The 26,442-nt window shown below is 34.0% G+C and overlaps 1 protein-coding gene and 1 long non-coding RNA gene across 3 annotated transcripts in view; both read left to right on the top strand.

Moving 5' to 3' along the window:
• The window catches only part of LOC110176284 (uncharacterized), a 344,989-nt gene that overhangs the window by 204,301 nt on the left and 114,246 nt on the right, over nucleotides 1-26,442 (top strand). Inside the window, exons 5-6 of the long non-coding RNA XR_015271934.1 lie at nucleotides 6,518-6,653; nucleotides 6,718-7,752. This is a non-coding gene — a long non-coding RNA (uncharacterized LOC110176284). The remainder of the gene's footprint in view (nucleotides 1-6,517; nucleotides 6,654-6,717; nucleotides 7,753-26,442) is intronic.
• Nucleotides 16,713-17,716, top strand: LOC110176172 (peptidyl-prolyl cis-trans isomerase). Of its 2 annotated transcripts, none has more exons than XM_020942414.2 (2): nucleotides 16,713-16,854; nucleotides 16,915-17,716. In XM_020942414.2, exon 2 carries the CDS (start codon nucleotides 16,954-16,956, stop codon nucleotides 17,446-17,448), a length of 495 nt encoding a protein of 164 aa, XP_020798073.1. In that variant the 5' UTR covers nucleotides 16,713-16,854; nucleotides 16,915-16,953; the 3' UTR covers nucleotides 17,449-17,716. The 2 variants fall into 2 exon arrangements, with proteins under 2 accessions (XP_020798073.1, XP_020798072.1); XM_020942413.2 differs by having other exon boundaries at nucleotides 16,750-16,854; nucleotides 16,904-17,716.

The raw sequence follows: 26,442 nt of genomic DNA, 5'->3' as shown, positions 1-26,442 counted from the left end.
CCAAAAAAAATAGATGAAAACTGCGACGTCACAAAGCATAGAAAAGCGGAAAAACAACAACAAACACACTCGGAGAATGAAGCTAATTTACAAGGCGTCCCCCCACGATCAACATTTAAGTCATGTCAAAGAAAATTTAGTCAATGGCAGGAGGGAAAATGGAGGAAAAATGCAGGAAAATGTGTGCAGGGGGTAAGGGCCAAACTTTAGGCCTTTTGTTGTGTTTAGGGAACACACACACATCCGACACTTGAAAAATTATAAGTATATTCTATCAGTAAAAAAAAGAGATTATAGAATGTTGCTAAATAATATTAACATTTATGTATAAATAAAAATAAAAGAGGTAATAATGAACAAGTCGTAAAATACCTTAAAAAGTGTATATAGAAAATAAAAAAAATTAAGAAAATTCATTCCAGTAATGATATTTAGTAATTTCTTTAATAAATTGGAATAATTGGAGAAGATCTCCCTTCAGAGGAACCGTGGGTCCTGAGAGGACTGCCTCAACAATTTGAGCAAAGAAGGTCCTTCCTCAAGATCTTAGATAAAATATGAAATTAACCTTCTTGGGAAGCTTATTTCCGGTATAAAATAATAATAAATAATTTAAAAATCAATGTATTACACAAAGTATAAAAATTATGGGTTGTATGAGAGTTAATGAGAGATTAAATGGGTAATATTATATATAGATTATAGATTAAATATGTTTTTTTTTGTAAAGTTATTATTAATTCACCAATAAACTTAGGATTTCATTATTTTGTTCTTAACTTCCTAAGTGTAAAACATAACCTTGGTTGCGGAATCAATGAAAAATATCTTTGCTTTTTCTTTCGTTTGCAATTACTTTCTTTGCTAATTTTTTAATTATCGAATCTATATCCCTTTAAAATAATGCCTTTATTTACAGTGCATGTTCATCTGTCATATACACACACAACACACACACGCACACACACTCATATCCTGTCCGCTGAGCCTTAAGCGGCAATCGCCGCTTCCGCATCAATGCTTCAGTTTGAAGCGAGGAGAAAAATCGGGCCAAAAAAAGGGAAAGTTGCAGAAACAGTAAGAAAGTGAGTATGAGAAAAGAAGAGGGACTAGACATATTGAGGGGAAAATAGGGAAAAATAACAAAATAATATAAACAAAATATAAATAACAATATTTTTTAAATTTATACAGATTTTATAAAAGGTAAATGGGGTATAAATTCAATGAAAATAGTCTGGTACTTACCGAAAAATATATAAAATATAACATAAATAAAAATATAACAAATATAAAAATATAATTAAACAATCTCCATAAATATCTCTCCTTTAAGACCAATATTTAAACACTGTAAAAGCCAGGGTATTTGATATTTCGTTAGTCATTCTTGTCTTTCCGTTTTGTTATTGAATTTTTTGTTTAGTCATTTTGTAAATGTTTTTCTTTCTTTTGGCAATTAACCAGAAATGAAACGGAGGCGAAGGACACGTAATGAAGAGATTTATCATTTCATTGACTGCTGGTGACTCGAAGGTTTCGCATTTTGGCCTTCTGTTGGCCATAAGCTTCATATAGATTGCTCATTAGGAGCGTAACTCTATACCCAGGAATAAGCAAGGACGAGCGAGAGAGTCCTTGGGCTTGATTTAATTTGTGCTTCGCTAAGCTTCACACTTAAATTGCTTGCAACCAACCCCGCTTTTTTTTTGTTTAACCCACTACATATGTACATATGTAAACTGGGAAAGTTAACTTTGGCTGATGACGTCAGCTGGTAAGGACACTCGAGGGTTAAGGGAAATGGAATATCTTGGGAGCAAGTCTAGAGGAGGCAGTGGTGAAGTAGTCAAGTCTCAAGGAACTTCCCTTAAGGAAACTCTCTTAGTTTCCCCCCCATAAGAAGTGCATCTAATTGACACTTGAGGGCTGTTGCCTGACAAGTGGTTTTGGCTGGAAGAAAGGTTCCCTTTATTTCCGTCCTCCTTGTTTAAGGGAAACCCTTTTGTGTTACATTTCCCCCCCCTCTCATATATTGTAATTGCCATTTTGGGGCGGCATTAAACGTTTGCCACACTCGAAACTCTGGCGGTTTATGGCAAACAATTTTCGAAGAAGCAAAATGAGCGTAAAACAGCTGCCAAGGCGAACCCAAAAAAAAAACATACCAAGGATCTTTGGACAGGGGACATAATTCATAAGGCGGCCAAGAGACAGAAATTAAGACACAGTGATGGCAATTTGGAATGTTTAAAACGCTTGTAAAGTAATATAAACAAATCTTAAACAATGTTAGTTAATTATTTGACCTATAAATGTTCAAATGGTAATAATATCTACATGGAATTATTAATTTTAAAACATTTAGGGTATAAAAACTTTCAAAAATATAGAGCAAATACTATATTTCATTCAATCCATAATTATTTTAAATTTTAAATTGTAGCAGGACAAATTTGGAGTATAAGGAAATCGAAATATATTCAATATAAAAATAAAATAAAATCTTCACTTACCGATTTCCTCATTTTATCTTCTTTCTTCTTGTTTTTCAATTTCATCTTCATATTTTTCGTACATTTCTTCTTAATTTATGTCTTTTTGTTCTTGAATCGGAAATTTATTTTACACACATGATATTTAATCACTTTAGTACTTTTACATACGTTGAATCTTTACACGCACTTTAATTACTTTACATATTTACATTTGTAGCGTAAAAAACGCTTAAGCGGCAAGAAATCAGTTATTTTGCATTTTCCGTTTTGGAACGGTAATTTGCCATGCACACATACACAAATGTGCATTGACTCCACCACACACACACACACACACACACACACATACATGGCGGGGGCTGCGCTGCTGCCGCGGGTGTCTCAGGTGTTTTTGTTGCTGTTTTAGTTGCTTTTATTTAATATCATCTTGTTGAATGTTTTTAAAATGTCTTATTTCATTATCACGTACATATATTTGTAGTTATTTATTAATTTCTTTTCGGCATTTGCCCAATTTGTGGTTTTTTCTTCTTCCTTTTCCCGCGCGTACAGTTCCAATTTGGAGGGAAAAACAGCGCTCACTTCACTTTTACATAAATTCGTTAATATTTCACTTGTTTGGTGTTTAATTAAGTGTCCCCGACTTAAATGCAGTTAGTTGAACTGATTTAATCGTTTAATTTGTATTATTAAACGATTTTTCGCACCTAAAACGTATTTTAGCTGCTGCCGCCTAAATTTTCCGCTTGCCACTTTCGATCTCTTCCTCTTCACTGTTTCTCTCCGCTCTCTGAGAGTCACTCAGAGTCATTCCACTCTAGCATACGGTATTTGAGATTTTAAAATAACTCAATCAGAATGCTTGACAAAATCTAGTTGGAATACACTCATAGGCGGCGCTGCTGCTGCTGGTGTGTCTAAAGTTTTTTTTAAGTGCAGATTTACAAAATATTATAATAACACTCGTTCACATCGGCATTAGCTTAAACCCCGTCGGCAGAACTCCTATAAAAAAGAGGCATTGCTTATTCATACATTCATATCTATTTTCATATGTAAATATGTATGTATGTAGGTACATTTTCTTTTATTCTGCAAAACATATGTTATTTATGCTTAATTAAGTGTTTCCACATTTAAAACATTTCGTTATGTTGATTTAATTATTTTGTAGTTATTATCACACCTTTATTTGAACAATAAACGTTTTTCAGCAGCAGCACAACATAATTTTACACTTTGGCTACTTTGTTGTGTTTTCCCTCCTTCACATTTCTCTAAAGCATTGAAAACCGCTTAATTTGGCAATGAGGCCATTTCAGGAGCGGGAGAGCGAGCTTCCACGATGAGCGAGAGAGGTGAAGACGGAAAAGAAAAGAGGAGCTTGAGATCAGTAGTGAAAAATTTTATTGCGTGCTGGTGCTGCTGCTGCTAAAAAAAAGTTTTTATTGCGGAAAAAACGCTTAATAATACTTACTAATCGAGTTAATCAGTAAAACTAACTGCATTTAAGTCGGGAACAATTAATTAAACACCAAACAAGTGAAATATTAACGAATTTATGCAAATGTGAAGTGGACGCTTTTTTTCACTCCAACTAGAAGTGTGTGAGTGGGAAAGGGAATAAGAAAAAATCATAAATTGGGCAAATGCCGAAGTGAAATGAATAAATAACTAAGTACACATATGCGTTATAATAAAAGAAGATATTTTTAAAACATTAACCAAGTGAACATTAAATTAAAGCCACTAAAACAGCAACAAAAACAGGTGAGACACCCGCGGCAGCAGCGCAGCCACCGCCAATTCATATGTTAGTATGTGTGTATGTGTGCATGGCAAGCAACCGCTCCAAACTGTTTTCTTGCAGCTTGCGTGCTTTAAGTTAACGGTTCTAAAAGCACAAATAAAAATACAAACCGCTTAAAGTGCGTGTATTTGCCAAGCTAATAATATTGTGCAATGATGAGGGAATTGTTTATAAACTTGTGAATTTTTAAATCATTTATTTAATAATGATAAGTGAGAGCTGCTTCCCCCTCCAATTGGTACTGGCTAAGTGGGAAGCAGAATGACAACAAACTAAAAAAATATTACAAATGCAGAAGTAAAAATTATAAATAAATAACAACTTATCACTAATAATAATACTATCAATTCAGTTGTTTAAGCTCCCGCTGACAATGTAAACCAGCAGAAGCACAACATAATTTTACACTCCGGCTACTTTGTTTTGTTTTCCCTCCTTCACATTTCTCTAAAGCATTGAAAACCGCTTAATTTGGCAATGAGGCCATTTCAGGAGCGGGAGAGCGAGCTTCCAAGATGAGAGAGAGAGGTGAAGAAGAAAAAGAAAAGAAGAGGAGCTTGAGATCAGTAGTGAAAAATTTTATTGCGTGCTGGTGCTGCTGCTGCTAAAAAAAAAGTTTTTTATTGCGGAAAAAACGCTTAATAATACCTACTAATCGAGTTAATCAGTAAAACTAACTGCATTTAAGTCGGGAACAATAAATTAAACACCAGACAAGTGAAATATTAACGAATTTATGCAAATGTGAAGTGGACGCTTTTTTTCACTCCAACTAGAAGTGTGTGAGTGGGAAAGGGAATAAGAAAAACTCATAAATTGGGCAAATGCCGAAGTGAAATGAATAAATAACTATGTACGTATGTACGTTATTATAAAAGAAGATATTTTTAAAACATTAACCAAGTGAACATTAAATTAAAGCCACTAAAACAGGTGAGACATCCACGGCAGCAGCGCAGCCACCGCCAATTTATATGTTAGTATGTGTGTATGTGTGCATGGCAAGCAACCGCTCCAAACTGTTTTCTTGCAGCTTGCGTGCTTTAAGTTAACGGTTCTAAAAGCACAAATAAAAATACAAACCGCTTAAAGTGCGTGTATTAGCCAAGCTAATAATATTGTGCAATGATGAGGGAATTGTTTATAAACTTGTGTATTTTTAAATCATTTATTTAATAATGATAAGTGAGAGCTGCTTCCCCCTCCAATTGGTACTGGCTATGTGGGAAGCACAATGACAACAAACTAAAAAGATTTACAAATGGAGAAGTAAACATTATAAATAAATAACAACTTATCACTAATAATAATACTATCAATTCAGTTGTTTAATCTCCCGCTGGCAATATAAACCAGCAGAAGCACAACATAATTTTACACTTTGGCTACTTTGTTTTGTTTTCCCTCTTTCACATTTCTCAGAGGCATTGAAAACCGCTTGATTTGGCAATGAGGCCATTTCAGGAGCGGGAGAGCGAGCTTCCACGATGAGCGAGAGAGGTGAAGAAGGAAAAGAAAAGAAGAGGAGCTTGAGATCAGTAGTGAAAAATTTTATTGCGTGCTGGTGCTGCTGCTGCTAAAAAAAAGTTTTTATTGCGGAAAAAACGCTTAATAATACATACTAATCGAGTTAATCAGTAAAACTAACTGCATTTAAGTCGGGAACAATTAATTAAACACCAGACAAGTGAAATATTAACGAATTTATGCAAATGTGAAGTGGACGCTTTTTTTCACTCCAACTAGAAGTGTGTGAGTGGGAAAGGGAATAAGAAAAACTCATAAATTGGGCAAATGCCGAAGTGAAATGAATAAATAACTACATATATTTGTTCGTGAAAATAAAATAAGACATTTTTAAAACGATCAGCAAAAGGAAATTAAATTAAAGCCACTAAAACAGCAATTAAAAACCTGAGACACCCGCAGCAGCAGCGCAGCCCCCGCCAATACATATGTATGTGTGTGTGTGTATGCCTCAGTCAATGCATGGCCAGTAACTGTTCCAAACGAAAAAATGCAGAATAACTGTTTTCTTGCGAGTGGAGTGCTTTAAGCTAGCTTTTCTAAAAGCACAAATGAAAGTTTCAATTGGAACTGATTACTAAATGACAACAAATTAAAAATTGTGCAGATTCAGAAATGAACTTACTAAATAAATAACTTATAATAATATCACTAATAATATTATGTATATAATTTTTTTCAGACTGCCGCGGACTAGTGTGGACAAGTGTGGAATAACTCTGAGTGACTCTCAGAGAGCGGAGAGAAACAGAGGAGAGGAAGAGATCGAAATGGCCAAGTGGAAAATTTTGGCGGGCAGCAGCTAAAATACGATTTAGGTATGAAAGAACATTAAATAATACCAATTAAACGATTAAATCAGTTCAACGAATTCCATTTTAGTCGGAGACACCTAATTAACCAACAAACAAGTTAAATATTAACGAAATAATGTAAATGTGAAGTGAGAGCTGCTTTTCCCTCCAATTGGAGTTGTAAGCGCGGGAAAAGGAATAAGAGAAAACCATAAATTGGACAAATGCCGAAGTAATATTAATAAATAACTACAAATATATGTTCCTGGTCCGTCAGCACTTGGACATTAAATTAAAGCTACTAAAACAACAACAAAAACACCTGAGACTTCCGCAGCAGCAGCGCAGCCCCCGCCATGTATGTGTGTGTGTGTGTGTGTGTGTGGTGGAGTCAATGCACATTTGTGTATGTGTGCATCGCAAGTAACCGCTTCAAAAGAGAAAAATAACTAATTTTGTGCCGCTTAAGCGTTTAAAGTTAACTGTTATAAACACTATCAATTGAAATATAAAGTAATTAAAGTGCGTGTTTAGACTAAAAGACTGTAAAAGTACAAAACTGATTAAATATCGGCCCGTCGGTGTGTTTTTCGTGTGCGTAAATTTAATTCTTTCCATTTCTTTCCATTATTTCTTTTGTTTTTTTTAAGTGTTTAATTAATTAATGTGTTCATTTGTGAATCTGTTAGTTTTATTTTTTATTTTTTTAAGTGAGTTTTATAATTCTATTTATTATTGTATTATGTGTTTCTGAGTGGAAAATAACCTAAAAGAGGCAAATGTATTATTTTTTGTTTGTTTTTTTTTTTTTAAGTGTTTAAAATAAATAAAATATTTTCCATTCTAAGAGTGAAAAAATAGAAAGTGAAGGAGTGTGTGAGTGAGTGTGTGTAATTAAATCTACGATTAATAAAGTAAATACTTATGTGTTTAATACAAATAAAATATATATTTTGTGAGTGAAAAAGGAAAGAATGGAAAAAGGCAAAACGTCGCGAGTGTCCGAAAATCAAAGTGTCGTGTGTGTAAATTAATTTTCGATTCAAGAACAATAAGACATTAATTAAAAAGAAAAATAAGAAAAATATGAAGAAAAAGACGAAAAAAGAAGAAACGAAAATCGGTGAGTGAGAAGATTATTTTATTTTAATATTGCATTTATTTGAATTTTACCTTTTACTCATAAACAAATTGAATTTGAATGTATTTGATTTTCCTCTTCGATATGATATTAAGAGAATTTTATAGTTTTTCACAGGAAATTTATTAGATTGAATGTTGATTATCATATATTCTTCGATTCTCCTTTAATATTTAAATTAACTAAACATAAAATATTGGTATATTAGTATAAATTTATGCCAACAACTTATCAGAACCTTAACAAATATGCTTAAAAAATGAATACCAAATTTTTGAGCTATAAAAAGTCTTTCTAAATTGATAGAAATTCAGGGAAAAAGGGGCTACTTTCGCATCTCTGTTAAAACCTCACAAAAGGAAAACCAGAAGGTGGCTAGGAGAAAATCGTTTTGGGGCTAGCTTCAAGCAAGCAGAAAAAGGGGCAACAAATGAGGTGGATAATTTCATAAGCAAATGAGCAGATTACAAACCAACAAAATGGCATATTTCTTGGACCAAAGGACCCATCACATCCTTACCCCCTACCCACCCCTCTTAACTATTTTCTCTGACCCTAAAAGAAACAAGGTCGTCCTCGTTGGGCATTTTGTTGTCAAACCAATAAATGTAAAATTTCCTTTAAGTACATATCAAAAAGGATCATAAAATAAACCAATAAATATTGTAGTAGAATTTCCCACACCCCCAAAACCCTTGTCCTTTAAACGCATTTTGGTATTTTATTGTGCAGTTTTTGCTCCTTGAGGCTTCGGCTTCGGTTTTAGCTCCGGCTTTGTTGTTGTTATTATTGTTTGGCCGCCATAAACTGAAGGCAAACATCGTGATATATACAAAACCTATAATAGAAGAGACATAAAATAAATAAATTCATGCAAATGCCAGTAGTGTGTAAGAGGGCCAAAAGATATGGGCATTGTTGTTTGTCTCAGAAGTGTTTACCTTTCTCTCGATTCGTCTTCGGCTTCAATTGAGTTGAAGAATGGCAATTGCATATTAAGCAGGTCTTGAGCTCTGAACCCTAATCAGTGACGAATGAATGCATTATGCATAAATGTGGGAAGTTTATTGTTTAGGATACCCCATAAGAAATATGCAGATAAATGCATTGATTTTACTAGACTTGGGGGTTATTTTTACAGACAATTGATGTACAAATTTTAGTTAGGAAACATTTGGGAGTGAAATTAGATATTAATTAACCTTGCCTAGTATAAAAAACATTTTTTAAGGCTTTACTAGTGAATTTATAGCCATCTTTAGTACTTTAGCTCTTAAGTTTCTGATCATATTACTAAAACTTAATATTAAATGATGAAAATAATAATAGAAAAAATAAATATATGAATTTATTTATACATTTTCTTGTTCTGAGTGCCTTTAAAGAGCACTTTAGTCCAGAAGTGGAGTGTTAATGATATGTTAAGCGCTTTTTTGCGCTTCTTTCAGCCTTTATCGATGGAAAAGGATTCACTTACTTTATATCGTTTCCGTTTCCGTTTGCTTTCCTTTTTCTTTTCACTCGAATTAAATTTCAATTTCATTTTATATGCAATTGTTTACCCATTTTAATGACTACCAAATTGTTTTCCACTTGTGTCTGCTACTTTTAAATTTTACATGTCCTGCTTGCGGCTTTTTATGCTGCGCGTGGTCCTGTGAGCGTGAGCCTTCGAGGATGTGATCCTGTGAGCCTGTCAAATGGCAATTTAACAGCTTTAACTGCCTTGTTTTTCGGCTTTTTGGCATGCACGTGCCCACGATTGTTGTCTTCGCCTTATATCCCCATTGGATAATATAACCGGGCCAGATGAGAAAAAAAATAAATACATATGCGTTTAGGCCTGAGGCTGCTTAACATTCATTTGGTCAACTGCCCTTCCCATATAACTACCCCTCTTTCCTATTTGTTTTTGGTTTTGTTATTGTTTTGGGCGGAATCCCTCCACTTTTTTTTTTGCCTTTGCTTTCTTATCGCTCGGCCATGCGACGCGTTTTAAGTAGCCGCCAATGCGTTAAATTGTGTTTTGTTATTATCAGAGACTTTGTGGCTCTCCGCGTCCATATGACACTTTCTCCGAGAAAAAGAGGGTTGAAGGGAGTGTACTATAGGGGTTTTGGATCGAAGGTTACACTGGAAAAATTGGAAATAAATATTATACATATTAAAAGGGATAAATAATACTGGTTAGGAGTGATTTAAATATTATTTACTAAGGTTTTCTATAAGGAAATTTTATTTTCTTTCCTGAATAATACATTTAAAAAGTTGTATTATTTAAGATATATATAAATTACTCCTTCAAAAGGGTCTAAAATGTGTTTTTTTTTTTATATTTAAAATAAATTTTAGGTCTTTATTTGACTTGAAAAATATTAAATATTAATTATTTAATATTATATTAAAATAATTAAATATACTGTTAGCTTAGACATGCTTTTAATATTATTTACTAAGGTTTCCGATAGTAAGAAAATCATATTGTTCTTATGAATAACATTTAAAATGTTGTATTACTTAAGAAAAATATATTTTCGAATTTTAAAAGGCTCTAAAATGAAGTTTTTTATATTTTCACTAAATTTTAAGTCTTAATCTTTATTAAAAACATAAATAATAAAAGGTTCTCTTAGAATAGGAATGCTTTAAACTTTTTTTTACTTCGGTTACCTCTAATAAAGATATGATTTCCTTCTTTAAAAATACATTTAAAATATTGTGTTTTTTAGAAAAATATACTTAACAATTTTAAAGAGCTCTAAAATTGATTTTTTTTTTATATTAAACAAATATTTTAGTATTATTATTATATCAATAGTAAACTGTACTTTCAGTGTATTGATGGCCCATAAAAGGCGTTGAAAGCGTTTACACCTGCGCCTCCCCGAGGGAGGGGGGGGGGGGGTGGCCACACCCTCCTCCTACCCCCATACACCTCAAGACCACATCCCTCACCTATACAAAATATTTATATATTTATATGTATGTGTATGTTCGTGTGGCAGTGCAAGTGTGCGTGTATTGTGCAATTTATTTTAACGGCTCACGCTTTTGGACCCTGAAAACCGCTTTTAATGCCCCAAACGCGTCGAGCTAATTTTGTGGCATTTTTATGCCACCGCCACGCCCCCCTAGGAATCCATCCCCTTTCCCATTCTTTGCCATATCCTTGGAGAAGTCCCAGCTGTGCGATCGCTTCTCATTTGTGTATGCTCGGGTGTTTTGTAACCATAATTCTTTTGTTTTTTCTTGAATGATATTACGGCGGTAATTAGATTATAAAATATCCCATAAAATATGCATGTGTCATGCATTGTGTCCTTTTTATGATACTAAAACACATGTTAACCGCATACATTTTGCATTTGCTTGTGGTCCTAAGTGCGCTTCCCTTCCTTTCTTTTCGTTTTGGTCAATTTAATGGCAGCGAAAGCGTTTAAAAGCCATGAAAAGGCATCTAAAACCCATATCTGGGGAGTTGCTGTAGTAGCTGCTACCAAACAAATTTGCAAATTAAGCAAATCAAAGGTGGAGTGTGGGTATTTTTTATTTATTTATTTTTTTTTTTGGGTGGGCAAACAGAGCCTGTGGCAGGTGGCAGGGTCAAAGGGCAAAACGCAACGCAGTCGGCGCTAAAAGCGTGGCAAATGAATAAGTAATCAGGAAGCAGCGAGTCACTTTTTAACGTCAACATTACAGGGTATCATTTTGGGAGTTGATATTGGGTTTGGATTTGGTTATTTTTATTTTTGTTAATTTTACATAAAATATTAAAAAAATATATATAAATACATACAATTTGCGTATCAATTAGAGGTGGAGAACTACCGATAGTCGCTGCCATTGATATTTCACGTTAGTAAATGTTGAATAATCGATAGTCGTCGATATTTATTCGATAGTCGTCGATTTTGCTTCACCTTTAGTAGCAGAATTTTACCAAAATTCGAATGTTGGATCTTTAAAAAAGGAAAATATTGTTTTAGCTGAGTAACTTGAACCATTTTATAAATCTTTAATAAATAAATTACTAATTACTGGTAATAAAAAATCAAAAATAAGAGCAATAACCCTCTTTGTTCAATGTTTATCCTATATTTATATAGATTAATCTTAGTTTTTGGTTTTTTTTAAACTTAATTAATATTCCCTGTTATTTTACAGGATATCCTAGAGTCCTTTAGTCTTTTCTTTTCCCGTTTTCACGGCAAGCACAAAAAAAAAACCTTTTGATGTATTTGTTTGACTGAGTGGAGGAAGAAGGTCCATCTGGTGCTGGTTTGGTTTACTCGCCTCGCCTCGACTGGTCTCTCCTCCATTTTTGGCCAAAAGGCGAATGCCGGGCAAGGGCATTAGGACTCATATAATATGGTTATATTCATAAAATATGAACTCCGTGCTTGACTCAGGGTAACAACTACCAAGCTCTTCGCTAACTGCTGGCTGCTGACTGCTAACTAGCTTTGTATTTCAGTGGCGTTTTTGAAGCGTCTTGCGGGCTAACAAAATGCTGGTCTGGTCGTGGGGGGGGCGGAAAATTCACTCAAACCGAGAGGGGAAATGGGTTTTCGGACGGGACAGAAGTGTGGGGGGGGGGTACACTAGCCACATAAGTGTTTGTGTGTGCGGCAAATTATATTTGTACATTAAGTTTTCCCATCCGCGGCAGTTGACTTTGTACAGCATCCTTGTGGCCACGCCGCCTCTTCCTGGCCCCGTTTCTCTTGCTCGCTGGCTTCTCTCGACGCTGTCCTTGTTTGCCACAAAAATTCCTAAGAGCTCATTAATTATTGAGATACTATAAACAAGCTGGAGAGTCCCCCTTGTCTCGGTTTTTCCCTTTGCTCTGGAAACGAAGTCAAGCTCGTTTGTGGCTGCCTACAGCCGCCGCCCAGACATGTTGGCAACCCCCCTCCAGACACCACCCCCTAACCCACCCTCTCTGGGGGGCAGCATCTCCTCCTCCTCCTGCAGCCTCCAGCTTCCGGCCTCACCCATCGAATGAAAGTGGACAGTTTTTCTTTTGTATGCCCTTTCTGGCATGACGGAGTGTTTTGAATTTGAAATATAGAAAATTGGATTGCTGGAAATTCTTTATTCACAATTTACCACAGCAAAAGGGAACATTTATTGGATTCGTTGGAAACCAGTGCAAAGAGGCATCTATAAATATTTAAATTTTAAAAGAATACTGTACGAAAAATGATCAGATTTTGATATATTCTCTTGAAAAGGTTAACATATTTATAATTTTCTTATTATTTAAAGGAAGAACTATTCTTATTAGATGATATAAGAGTTTTTATGGGAGTTTGCCCAAAAAGTATGCTACAGAAATATGTATACTTTTAAAATGGGGATTGAAAATATAATTATAAATCATTTTGTATGACAAGATTACTTAAGGGTAACAAATATAAACCAAAATATATTATACGCTATTGATAAAAAATATAGACGTAATATGTAACTTTGGGTAGTCGAAGTTTATATACCCTAGGAATTTGTCATTGGATCGAGAGAACAAAATCGATCATAACTCAGCCAAAACTTGTATAATTTCCATTCGGAAAACTTTTCTGTGCTAGTTTTGATTAGGGTAACAAATCTTCAATGAATTTATGATTACAAAAATATTTAAATTTTTTCCGAATTTTTGAAGACTTTAAATTACAAAGTTTTGATAAAAATTTTTTCGAAAATTTTGAAAAATGGATTTTTCTACCGGATATGACTAGTTCGACTCTGCTCTTGATGCTGATCAAGAATATATATGATTTATGGGGTCCGAAATGACTTCTTAATTAGGTTTTAAGCTTCCGACTGAAATTAGAATACCCTGTAAGGGTATAATAGTGCAGGTAAATTTGGCATTTAAGTCAGGGTCAAACTATCTTAAAAGTAAGAAATCAAAATTCGTTAATAATTTGCAATTAAGTTAGGCTATTAACTTTAAGTATTACTTAATAGATATCTTCAGTACAAATTGCTGTATCATTTTACATTGAAATTAACTTATGGGGAATTAATGGGAAAATAAATGCATAACTAGCACAGCTGATTAGACCTAGGCCTGATATACATAATTGTTATTAAGACTTACCGCAGTTAATTCCTTTACTTTAGTTCCTGGTGACTTTATTTAGGCTTTCCATAGTAACATCGAAGTGATCCTCTTCCTGGTTATTCAGATGTATTCCATTGGTCGGCTGATGTTTTTGGGGTCGAAGGGTGATCGGTGATCACTAATCACTAATCACTTATAACTAATCACTAATCACTAATCACTAATCACTAATCACTAATCACTAATCACTAATCACTGTAGATGCAAACAGGTGGGAGGCCACGCACAGACTGAGGCTAGCGCTATAGCAGCATCTGTATTTATAGCCTGGGAGTAAAGAGAATAGAGAAAGTGAGAGCGAGAGAGTAAGAGCTATCTCTAGAGATGAGAAGAGGGAGCTAGAGGGAAAGAGCTACCTATCTAGCTAGATGGAAAGAGAGAGATAGAGAGGAGCTAGCTGTTGAGATGCATAGAGAGGGATAGACATACAGAGGAAGAGAGAGAGGGAGAGCGACAGAGTTTTAGAGCTAGAGCTATAGTTTGAGAAATGTATAAGCAGAAGATCGCTTTCTGATTGATTGATTGATTATTTAAAGAACTAAAAAACCTAAAATGACCAAAGTTTTATCTGTAGAGTATATCCAGCTTCGTCTTTCTTCTTTTGATAGTTTTCCCCTCACCCCCTCCCCTAGTGAGCCACCTTAAGGCACTTGCTTTCATTTCATTCCCGTTGCCGCTTTTACTTCATTTTACTCGCCACAAAACTCACTAATACACACATTCTTTCATACACACACACACACACGTGTGCCGCTCGCTTTATTCATAATTTATGCCAAAAGCACATTGGGCTTCATTCTCTGGCTTCTCCTTCGCAGGCATTTCCCTTTCCTCTAACGAACACCGGAAATGCCACCATACATGCTGTGTGTGTGTGTGAGTGTGTGTGGGGATTCCTTTGGGGCATCCATTGTGGCAGGAGAGTGGGAAAAGGGGCTAAAGGGGGCGGGGGAGGAGGTGGGGCAAGGCAGACGACAATGCGTGACAATAAGAGGCCACGGCTGACACTTGAACTGCGCTCTTATTGTCATTTATTGTTGTTGTTTTCGGGCACTGAAAAAAATTATGAAAAAAAATGTATAGAATAATATATTTAATATATGTTCAATTTGCATAGAATAAGGTGTTAAAATTTATAGAAATTAAGTGTTTTAAACATTATTTCAAGTGATTCGAAATGGTAATTAAGGTTAATTTGTAAATATATTTATTTTAAAATATGTAGAGCTTAAACAATACTTTCTAAGATAAATAAGAAGCTTAACAAAAGTATATTCCTATAAAAAAACATACCTTTCTTTGAGGATATCATTTTTTTTACTCTGTGAAAAACCCAACCCCAATTTGCACACTCTTTTCCTTAGCGGCGAATGCAGTTAGCCAACCCCCTTTGACGTGGCCCCCCCGTTGTTTGGGTTTTCTGAGGGAGGCAAGTCCTGTGGGTGGCATATCATTTTTTGTTTTTCCTCCCCCCAAACTTCCCTTTTCTTGAATGCCGCCGCAGAGTGCTAAATTGCACACACACAGAAACACACACACACCCCACTCTGGCACATATGTTTCCCCGAGGGAAGTCGGCATTATGGGGGGGAAGGGGCAATAAGGGGGGTGTGTAGTGGCATTAGTAATAATATTTGACCCTATGCACTGCAATTAACGTCGCACACAAAATAGACAACAAACCAAATTGGGACACACACCTCCCATGCCTCCCTCCTTGGTCCTTTCAACTGTATAATTGTTATTAAAAGGGAGAGAGGGAGGGAGAGAGGAAGAGAGGGGTAATGGCTGCACATAACTTACACAAAACTGTTCCTTAAACTATTTGATAACATTTTATTCATACGTATATTATGATGGGGGGACAAGCAAAACTTTTAGTGTTTATGTAGGGCAAGCAATTCCAGTAACACAAAACTTTGACATTTCAGGCTGGAATTTCGTACAGTTTGGAATGTAGATTTGCAAATAAAACAAAATGGATTTGGGAGATATAGTAAATACAATAAGGAATATATACGGAATACCAATATTTGAAAGGTGTTTATGAGCAGGAATTGAGAAATATAGCAAATACTATATATATATATCAGGAATATCAAAATTTGAAAGGTGTTTATCAGCAGAAAGCATAAATGAGGCTCTGAGATAGTAAGATTATTGCAAGGAATAATTATTAAGAAAGCGGGAAAAGATTAAATTACATTTTAAAACAAATATGGTGAATAAGAAGCTTTCGAAATTTTATCAATAAATAAAAGGAATATAAAAGGATTTTGTTTATAGGTTTTTGATAATAGTTTAAGACCAAGTTTTAAGCTTTAAATTGATTGTTACTATTAGTATTGCAATGAGTACATATTAAGCCATCGAAAAGAGATTTAATTACATTTTCAAATACATTTTTCTAAGCGAAATGTTAATTCTTTTTATAATTGTGTAATATATATATTATTAACGGAATGTATAAGGGGTTAATTATAGATTTGTTGCGATTTTTTCACCAAAGGTTTTAGCTTCTAATTAAATATTATTATTATTGCCATGTTTAATTGCATTAATTCGATTTTAAAATCATTTTTAATTATAAAAAGGGAAAGTCGTTTCAGCATTTTGTATAAGGAATGTAAAAGAGGTTGTTTATAGGTTTCTTATAACAATATCTGACAAAGGTTAAGGCTTCTAAATAATACTGATTATTGAAACTAAATAACCTTCAACTTGTTTTACATATCTGATAAATTCAACAAAGTAGTCTATGAACTTTTCTAAAATTTTAAAACATGGAAATTTACCCAATCAAGTAGGCATTGACACCAATTTCAAGTTGATATCCCTACATCTCCAACTGAAAAAGTTCAGTTCGTGTTCAACGCTTGAACTAACAACTACTGCTGATACTTTCGACCAGTTCCCAAAAAAAAAAAAAAATAAAACCAAAAAAAAAAACTTTACCGGTAAATATTAAGATTTTCTTTAGAAAAAAAAATAGTATTTTAAAATAAGAACCCTGATAGATCCTGGCTTTCTTTCGTAAACTCTCGTCGTCTGCGAAGATGCCGCTGCCACGTGTTTTTTTCGATATTGCCGCAGGGGACACAAAAATCGGACGAATTGTGATGGAGCTGCGTTCCGATGTGGTACCCAAGACGGCGGAAAATTTCCGTGCCTTGTGTACCGGCGAGAAGGGTTACGGCTACAAGGGTTGCCCTTTCCACCGGGTCATCCCGAATTTCATGTGTCAGGGAGGTGATTTTACCAAACAGAATGGCACCGGAGGACGTTCCATTTATGGGAATAGCTTTGCCGATGAGAACTTTCAATTGAAGCACACTGGACCCGGTATCCTGTCGATGGCGAATTCTGGAGCAAATACCAATGGATCACAGTTCTTTATTTGCACCGATAAGACCGCCTGGCTGGACAATAAACATGTCGTATTCGGCCAGGTGGTTGAGGGCATGGATATTGTCCAGAAGGTGGAATCCTACGGATCGAATAGTGGCAAGACCTCCAAGAAGATTATAATCGAAGACTGCGGTGCCCTTTAAGATGGAGGAGGGAAGGAAGCCAGTACCCCCGATTCACTAAAAACAAAGATGTGCTACTACTACTTATCACAAGGCGGTTACATTTTACACTTGCTCACTCACTTTTCGAGATAAACAACAAATTTAGACTCTTTTTAGTTCTTAGTATCGAGCTTACAGGTTAGATCGAAAGGGAACAGTACACTTGCAACTTTATATTCAAGCTTACACTTATTGATTGTTAACAATTGCATCGGAAGAGAACAATTATATACATGGGCTAAAGAAATTGCAAATGTTTTATTACTAATGTGATGTAGGAAAGCTAAGGGAACATTCTAGTTTCAAAAATTCTTAAAGAAAGGTTCCCCTTACTTTGTTTTTAATGTGTTTTCCTGCAATCCTTAAGGTTGATCTTTGCCTGAATGAAATCTTAAAATCACATGCACCACTCAGAGCAACACTTTCTCTCTTTTCCATTTGCTTTTCCATCTTGCTGTTGTTTTTCTTGCTTTCCCTTGGTTGCCATTCAAATCACCAATCGATTTCGTTTGCCTTGTGCGCCTGCATTTCCCGACCTCAATGTCCGATTCTGTCCTAATTCTGTTCCCAAAACTCTGGCCAGGATCCTCTTCCTGTGTCCCTCTTGTAGTCCTTGGCCATTAGGCCGTGTGTGTAATTTGAGTGCAAACACTTTTTTTTCTTCTTTTGGCCCGGCTTGAGGGAAATCTATGTGCCGAAACTCACTTGCAAAAATTTTCTTTTGATTTGTGTGACTTTTGGGTGAATCTGGTCCGAGAACTTTCCACCTCCCTTTGCTGCACTGAAAATTACAATTTTAATTGGATTTTGAATTGAAATCTAATAATAACTAGGTTTCTTATGTTTATTTAAAAGTTTATGTTAACTTTAAATGTGGGTAATAGAAATGACATTTGTATATTATATTAAACCTGTATATTTTATATTTTATTGCATATACATATATATTTTGCAATATTATATACATATATAAATATATATGTTAGAGGTTTTGTTGAAATGCTCGGCTACAACTCTACGTGCAAATTTCTCAAATGACCTTGCAAATTTCATTGGAATTCACTTCAAAATGCAAAAGCCTACTACGACTAGCACATAAAAGATAAAATAAATATAATATAAAAATATAAATATAAAAGACATAAAATATATATAATATTCTATTATATTACTATTATTTTATTAAGTTCATAAATATTTTGTTTCTTGATTTTTATTTAATCAAAGCTGTTTAGAAATCTTGATCAGTGTTCTTAGATAGATTTAAGTCACATTTATAAGTATTAAAAACAGATCTAATTAGTAAAATATTTTAGTTTTTCCCCGGTTTAGTTTCTTTCCGTATCGTTCCTTTCTTTCTTTCTATATAGTAGGTCAATCGTACCGCTGCTTTTCCTCTTTTCCTTTGGTTTTTTTTTTTTATTGCGTATGTGTGTTCTTCGCACACACACGTCACTACAATTGGGGCGTGGGTAAGGAAAGGGGGAAAAGTAAAAGGGGGCGATGGAAATGTGATTGTGACAGTGGGCGTGCCAGTCAGCCACGCCTACCCACAGTTGTGATGCCAAATGCAGTGCAATCTCCTCTATGGGACACTCGCCATTGCCTGGTACAGTGAATGCTCTTTAAGAGGTTTTCTCGAAGAGAATACTATATCGGAAGAGTATATATATACATATATTTCTTATAAAAGTATATATTTGTAAATATTTCTGTGTAAATACTTATTGGAATTTTAGATAAATAGAGGTCAGACTTTTTAAATAACAGGCACTCTAAAAAAAAAAAAAACAATTTAAATATATATATTTATATTTTTCTCATAATAATAATATATTTTATAATATTTCTATATGAAAAAAATATTAAAAAATCTTTCTGTTAGGAATAAATTGATATATTCTTTTAAAAAATAATTTAAATTGGCTTATAGAAACTAGATTGGGATAAAACTTTGCCGGAATAAATAAATAAATACATGAAAAATTTATAATGAATTTAGACATTCAAAATTCCTAAGTTTTTCATAAAAATAACAAAAGATTTCGCCTTATTTTTAAGTTTTCTGTCTTCTCATTGTCCCTTCATTGCTTGGCCTCCTAGTCTTTCATTTTATCGAGTCCTGACTGTACTTCACCCCTTTTCCTGTTTGTTTTTGCATGCAAACGTCTCGAACAATAAATTCGCTTGCATTTTTCCAAACTCAAAATTTGTGCCTGGACCTAACGCCCCTTCTCCTTTTAAGGGGGAATCCCCTGAACCAAAAAAATGTGCCTGTCGCCTGCTGCTGCTGCTGCTGCCACCGCAGGACACAGTGCATATTTGATTTTATCTGTTAACTCTTTTAGCCACAAATCTACACAAACTACTGCCCCCAATGCAGGCAGAAAATGCGTACTGTTGGTTTTTGGGCTTAACCCACTTGCTGCATGTCCCTGAAATGGATTCACAGGACCCCCTTGGAACCAAGGACTACTACATACTGGATATGACAGTGCAGTGCAGGCCTCCAATTCTCTGGGTGCCGCCGCCGTTCCTGTTTTCTCATCCAATGATGCCAATGTCCAGCGAACGCTTTTGGCATAAATGCATGCAACCCCCAATTCCCCAAACCAAACCCCATATATATATATGTGCATATATATGTTATATATGGAACCCGATCTATGGGTCTGTCTCTGGTGGTGGTGTGTGGTGTGGTTTGGAAATGGCAGTTGTGGCCACCCAATTTGTTTTATGACACACAGAAATGCAGCCTCTCCTCACTCATTGTTATGCCCCAGAGAAGTGCCAAAGAACGATATGGGGGTCTCTCTATAAGGGGGAGTATAATGGGTACGTGATGGGGTTTGTCTGAGTGTTTATCACAAGGGGTTTAAGTTCCACTAGCTCAGGTTGATAAGAGGTTAATGTGGTTCTAGAAAAGGTGGATTGGTTTTCGGGGATGTTCATAAATGGGTTCTACATAACAATTTAATAAAGAAGTGGTAAAGAAGGGTGTTGGAATAACCTCAAGAGAGTTGCAAAACAATTGTAAAGGATTCTGGGAGATTGAATGATATTTTTTAGGGCTTTTTATTGATTGGAAATATTAATAAAATATAAGATAGTACCAGGAAAATCTTCCAAGGGGTTGAAAACTAAAGAAAATTGTAAATATTTTATAGGGTTCTAGAAAGTTTTGTTTACAGCATTTTTAGTTACTTTAAATTATTATTTTAGCTTACTTTCAAAGAGTTACCACTGAATAATAAATGAATTAGAGTAACATTTAATACTTTTTAACATTAAAGGAACATGTATCATATATTTCCCATATTTTTAGATCACATTTTATATTTTTCAGAGCATTTTCCATTCGTGCAGCATAATTTTCTTTCCTTTGTTTGCTGCTGAAATTTTTGCCTGTGCGGGTCACATCGAAATTTATTGTTTATTGTGCAATGTGCAATGTGCAATTCATATTTTGTCATATTTTGAGGCCTCAGCGTTTGGTGGGCTTTTGAGTTTTGATTTTGATTTGTTGTTCCTTCTGGTGCATTGTGTTTGATTCATCCCGCATAAAATGTAGTTCATGTTCATCAGCAGCAGTTGAGCGATTGTTTTTTTTTTTTTAGGAAGGAATTTTTCAATTTGCATGGCATGGATTCGGTAAAAGGATATTAGAAATTTCCGCTTTTGTTCAGAATGCAATATGGAAATGTTTGAAACAGGATTTGATGGCTCGAAATAAGAAGGGGGAATCTAGTTTGGAGCTTAATGTCAAACATTATGAACAAAGGATTTGATAAACAATTAGTTTGGTAAGCTAATAATTAGCTAGTTTAAAGGGGTTTGAAATATTTAGAAAACGGTATGTTAAATTTAAAAAATAGGATAGGATTTTTATATATTATCCATAACCTTATATACCCTTTGATCTTCCTTTCTTTCTATAAATATATGTAGTTAAATCTCTGTAAAAAAATGAATTTTGTTTATATTTATTTGCTCAGTTAGTGGCCTGTTTTTTGTTTCTTGTTTCTTTTAGTTTCTGTCATTGTTTGATTATCAATATAAACACCGCTTAAAACAAAGAGCAACTACGAAATAAAATAAAAAATATATATAAAATATATATTTATATAAAAAAAAATAATGAAATTGTTGTCCCCTGAGTGGACGCTTGTCCGCCTTTTTGTTTGCCATTTTCTTGCAAATATTTTAGACAAATAGCCGGAGAATGTTTTCCATTTTATTTTTTTCTTATGTTGCTTGAAAACCCAAGGAATAAAGTCAATGCAAAGCAAAGAAAAATATAAACAAAACTGAGGGGTACACACTCTTTTCCCTCCTCTCAATGATTTGTTTTCCTCTTCTTCAAAGTCTATCATGTTACAAATTGTTCAAGTGCACCAGATATTGGCCAAGAGGACGGAAAATAGGGGGGAACAAGGAGTCTTTGTCTTGGCCACGTTTGTGCCAATCGCCTTTGTCCACATGCCGGTGACCTATAGTTGAGGTGGAAATAATAGATATTCTCTGGGGATTAATCAAAGAAGGATAAACAATACCTTTAAAAGTAGAATAGTTGTTATTATTAGTAAGAAAATTAGCTATAAATATAGTTTAAATAGAAGAATTATAGGTAGTATTAATTAGAAATTATAGCCAGCTGTATTTTATGAGTCAAAGGATTTAAACAGGCAATTTATATAGCTAGTCTTAGTTTATCATTTAAAATACTTAAGCAAGTGCCCCGACCATGGAAAATTGCATACTGCAAGAAAGATTTCCTACTCTTTGTAGCTGTCATAATCCGAATTTTACCGTATTTCTCCGTACTAACTCCTAGATTTCTGACCTCATCTATTGGTATTACCAACCCATTTCCACCCACACACATAGATATATATATTATACCTTCCTTGGAAATCATTCTAGAATGTGTGTGTGTATATATGGCGGTGGGTGGAAAAAAGGGGTTTGTGGCAGCCAGGAGGTAACAAAAAGTTTTCCAAAGACAAATAAAACTGTTAAGTGAACTCTTGAATATTTGTTGGTGGCATCATCGTCAAGAGAAGAGTCCTGCTTAGACCTTAGGGAAAGGATGAGGGTGTAACCGATGGGAGGAAGGTCGGCAAAAAGGGGGCTGGCTGTCGAAGGGCTTGTAAATATCAAATTTGTAAATAGATATACATATATATACAAAATACGGGCATGTTTAACATTTGCAAACATTTGTGCGCTTCAATCGGTTGACCTCTCCATCAGTTTTTTCTTCTCTTCAGGTTTTCCCCATCTGTTTGCTCTTCCACAGTTTTTCCCCTCCCGATTTTTCACGTACTCTTCTTAACTCCCCCTTTGGAAAATTCCTGTAGTTACATTCAATTGCAGCTCCTTTATGTCTCTTTAAGGGGCATAAGAGCTTAATATGTGTATTTTGTGAGGGATTGATCTGGGAATTTGTATATTTATTTATTTTATTTAGTTTTTTTGTGTTCTAAATCTTGAGATAAAATATTATCAGCAAGAAATGAAGCTAAGTTTGACATGCTAAAATTTGTTATACCCTTAAAGTTTATAATTAAATCATTCTATTTTCTTTATAAATAAAAGGAAGGTATTCGAAATATTAAGCACTTCTTCTATTTTTGAGAATTACGTTTAAAAAAAGGCATATTGCACTATATTATTTATCTTTATTTAAATGTTTCATTATTATTAACCCATTTTTAAAGCAAACTCCAATTTTAAAGTAAAATTTCTAATAAAAACCTTGAATGCACTTTCTTGCTGCTATTCTTGGCTTTCCGGGATTAATTCGATTATTTATATGGACATGAAGCCCCCACTCGAATCGTTGATACCTGAACATTTCCGCTGGAGTCTATAAATCCCCAGTTTCCCCTTAGCTTCCTTTACCTTTAGCTTTAGCTTTACCGTTACCTTTAGCCCTACCTTTTGTCTACCTTAACCTACCCCTTAGCTACCTGTAACTTTCCCCTAGTTGGGATCCAGCATCTTTCCGCTTTTGGCTCACTTCGGTTGCGGAAATAAACTCTCCCTTGACCCGGTCCTCCTTCCGGGGGGGAGGGAAGTCTTCCTGGTCCGCTCCTGGCTTTTCCTTATTCACCCACCTCTTCCGGTTGCTATGACATTGTCCGTATTTTCCGTTGAGTCAATATATTATACATTGTCGTCCCAGGGAAATGCAGGGAAATGGGGGGAAAATTGTAGGACCAAGTAAAGACTGAGGGAAAGTGGACCGCTTAGAGCTTTGTTAGCAGTTTTTCAAGTGAACAGTTTGGCAGCGACAGAGAGGAGGGAGGGTGTGTGTGGGTGGCGGAGGGGAGGGGAAAAAGAAAAGTGCACAAGTAGCACAAAATGTCAATGTAAATAAATAAATTTTGAAATGTATATCTCTTGGTCTCTCAGTTACACAGTGGGAAAAATAGGGGGTTTGTTGTTAAAAAATCTTTTAAGGTTATCCAAGGGAAAGTTATAACTTTTCTGGGTATATAAGTTGCATAAAAAAAAATATAGAAAGAATAATACAATGAAATCTAGAATTAATTTTAGCAAATTAATAAGAATATTGTTTATTATAGTAGAAAATATTACTTATATTTGAAAGGAAAGGAAAGAAAGGGATTAGGTACAAAATATTGTTGAGCATACTTTCGGGCAGCAAATTATTAACATTATTCTGTAAAGTAGGCGAAAGCGGGAAGATTGAAGTTTATAATTATTTACTAAGCAAATAATGACTTAATTTATTTCATTTTAATGTAATTAAATAATTTATGAAATACAATAATATTTACAATAGCATATCAGTTTATTAAATATACAAAACCCAGTCCTTTTTAAAGGTAAACAATAGAAATTTATGGATTAAAAGATAAAAATATTCATCTCTTAATATATCTTATTAATACTACTAAATTTCAATTCCTTAATTGTTTCATTTAATAATTCATTAATTATTTTATTAATAATAGGGATAATTATTTGACTATTGAGTATTAAATTCAAACATATTCAAATAAATATTGTTAAAAGAGTTTTTATAAATATATATAATTCAGTATTAGATTTGTCATATATTTATACATTAATTAGTAGAGGAATTACTATAAATATATTATTAATTTTTCAATTTATTATTATTTTAATAATTAAATATATTCACTAACTTAAAGGAACTATTAAAGAAAATTTTATAAATATAATTTGACAATTACAATTAGTTTAATCTTAGTTAAATCCAAGTTATTTCAAATCGTAAAATAGTTTTAGTTTATTTTTAAATAAAAATTTGATACAAAGAGGTTAAAATATGGTTAAATATATTGAATTATTTATGATTTTAACCCCTTTTATTGATCTTTAACTACGATATATTTTATTCTCTGTGCATTACCTCCTCCCCCACCACCCCCTTTACCTTCTTTTCTATATCTTTTTCGATATCTCTGACATCTAGTAACATGCGTTTGTTGCCATTGTTGTTATTGTTGCTTCTATTGCTGTGTTTTGCATGTGTTGTGCCCCCCGTCCCCACACCTCTCGACCCCTCCTTTCACGGAGATACAGATAGCTACACATGTTCAGGTTGGCAAGCAAACACAACAACACACAGCACACACAACACACAGAACACACACACATATTACGTATACGTACCGTTGGGCTATGGGAAAATTGCTTCTTTTATATGTTATTGCTTGGGCTATTGGGAAAAGTCGTACATTTTGTCAGCATTTGTTATTGTGTGTGTTTGTGTGGCAGCTTTGTGATATCATTTCTTGTTGTTGTTTGGTTGTTTTTTTTCGTCTTTTGTTTTATTGGTTAATTTTTGGTCATGAAATATGGAGCAATTGAGGGGATCCACACAGTTTGGCAAAAAAGGAAGTCAATTAGACTGATGGCCATGTGAGAAAGAGTTTTTGGTCAGGGGAAAGTTTCAGTGATAAAATATTCATTTTTATGTGCTCTTCTTCGTTAGTGAATTTATTGTAAATTTAAATGATATTTATGAGGGTTTTTTTGGAGATGAAAAATTGAAGTTTTTGGAGAGAATTGGTTGTGAAAGGGTTTGAAACTGTACTTAAAGGTTTTTGAACAAGATGGTTTTTAAGGATCTTGCCCTGGCTGTATTTTCGAGTTCGATTTCGTTAAGTTTTTTTCGTTCAGTACAGTTTTAGGAGCATTGTTAGAAAAGTATAATGATCCTTTTTTATTTTTTCTCCAAAATGTAGTTTCAATTTAGCATTAGTATTTATTTTGATTTCTCTGAAAATAAATAAGAACTTTGCTAGTTTTTAAATACTATACGCAGTATTTGATCTCTCTCCATCTTAGTTTTGTACGCTATAAGGATATTGTACCTAACAAGTAGTTTTGAATGCATTGTTCTTAAGTCAAGACAAGTTCCAATTTATGGTGTCTAATTATTATTACTTCGTTGAAGTTGTCCGTGAAGTAATTATAGTTTCGGAAACACTTTTACTTTCTTGTAAGTTTTATAAACATAAATATTAATTAAATATCAGTATTTATGTATCGTAAATTGTATTAAATTTATGAAATTTTTTAAGTTCAAATATTTATAAATACCTTACCTTTTCTTTTGTTTTTTACTTTTGAAATATTTAAATATATTTTATATTCATATTTCGATATAACTTATCTTAGATAGCTGTAAAACTGTAAACATTTAACGATAAAACTTAACGACTCTTTAGGTACAGGAAATAAACTAAGTACCAAAACTGGGTTCTTGTCTGGATATAGGTACATTTTTAGACTCGGCATAGTCAAGATCTTTAGGTACACAGCCTTAAAGACAGGATTTATACATTATTAACTTTAAATTTATAGAAAGTTTGCTTTGAAACAGTAATAAAATCAAGTAAAGAGTATTATTTAGAGAACAATAGCTTATTATTTCCCTAAAACAAGCTTGGTTATTTTGGGAATTTCTGTTTA

This window comes from Drosophila serrata, unplaced genomic scaffold (genome assembly GCF_035046125.1).
Source record: "Drosophila serrata isolate PLE 108 unplaced genomic scaffold, ASM3504612v1 contig_272, whole genome shotgun sequence".
Taxonomy (NCBI): Eukaryota; Metazoa; Arthropoda; class Insecta; order Diptera; family Drosophilidae; genus Drosophila; species Drosophila serrata.
Note: the sequence above shows the minus strand (reverse complement) of the source record. Positions and strands in the feature narration are given on the sequence as shown.

Bases quoted from the DNA above. Each gene is read 5' to 3' on its own strand.
- LOC110176172 (XM_020942414.2), top strand. From the start codon at position 16,954: ATGCCGCTGCCACGTGTTTTTTTCGATATTGCCGCAGGGGACACAAAA.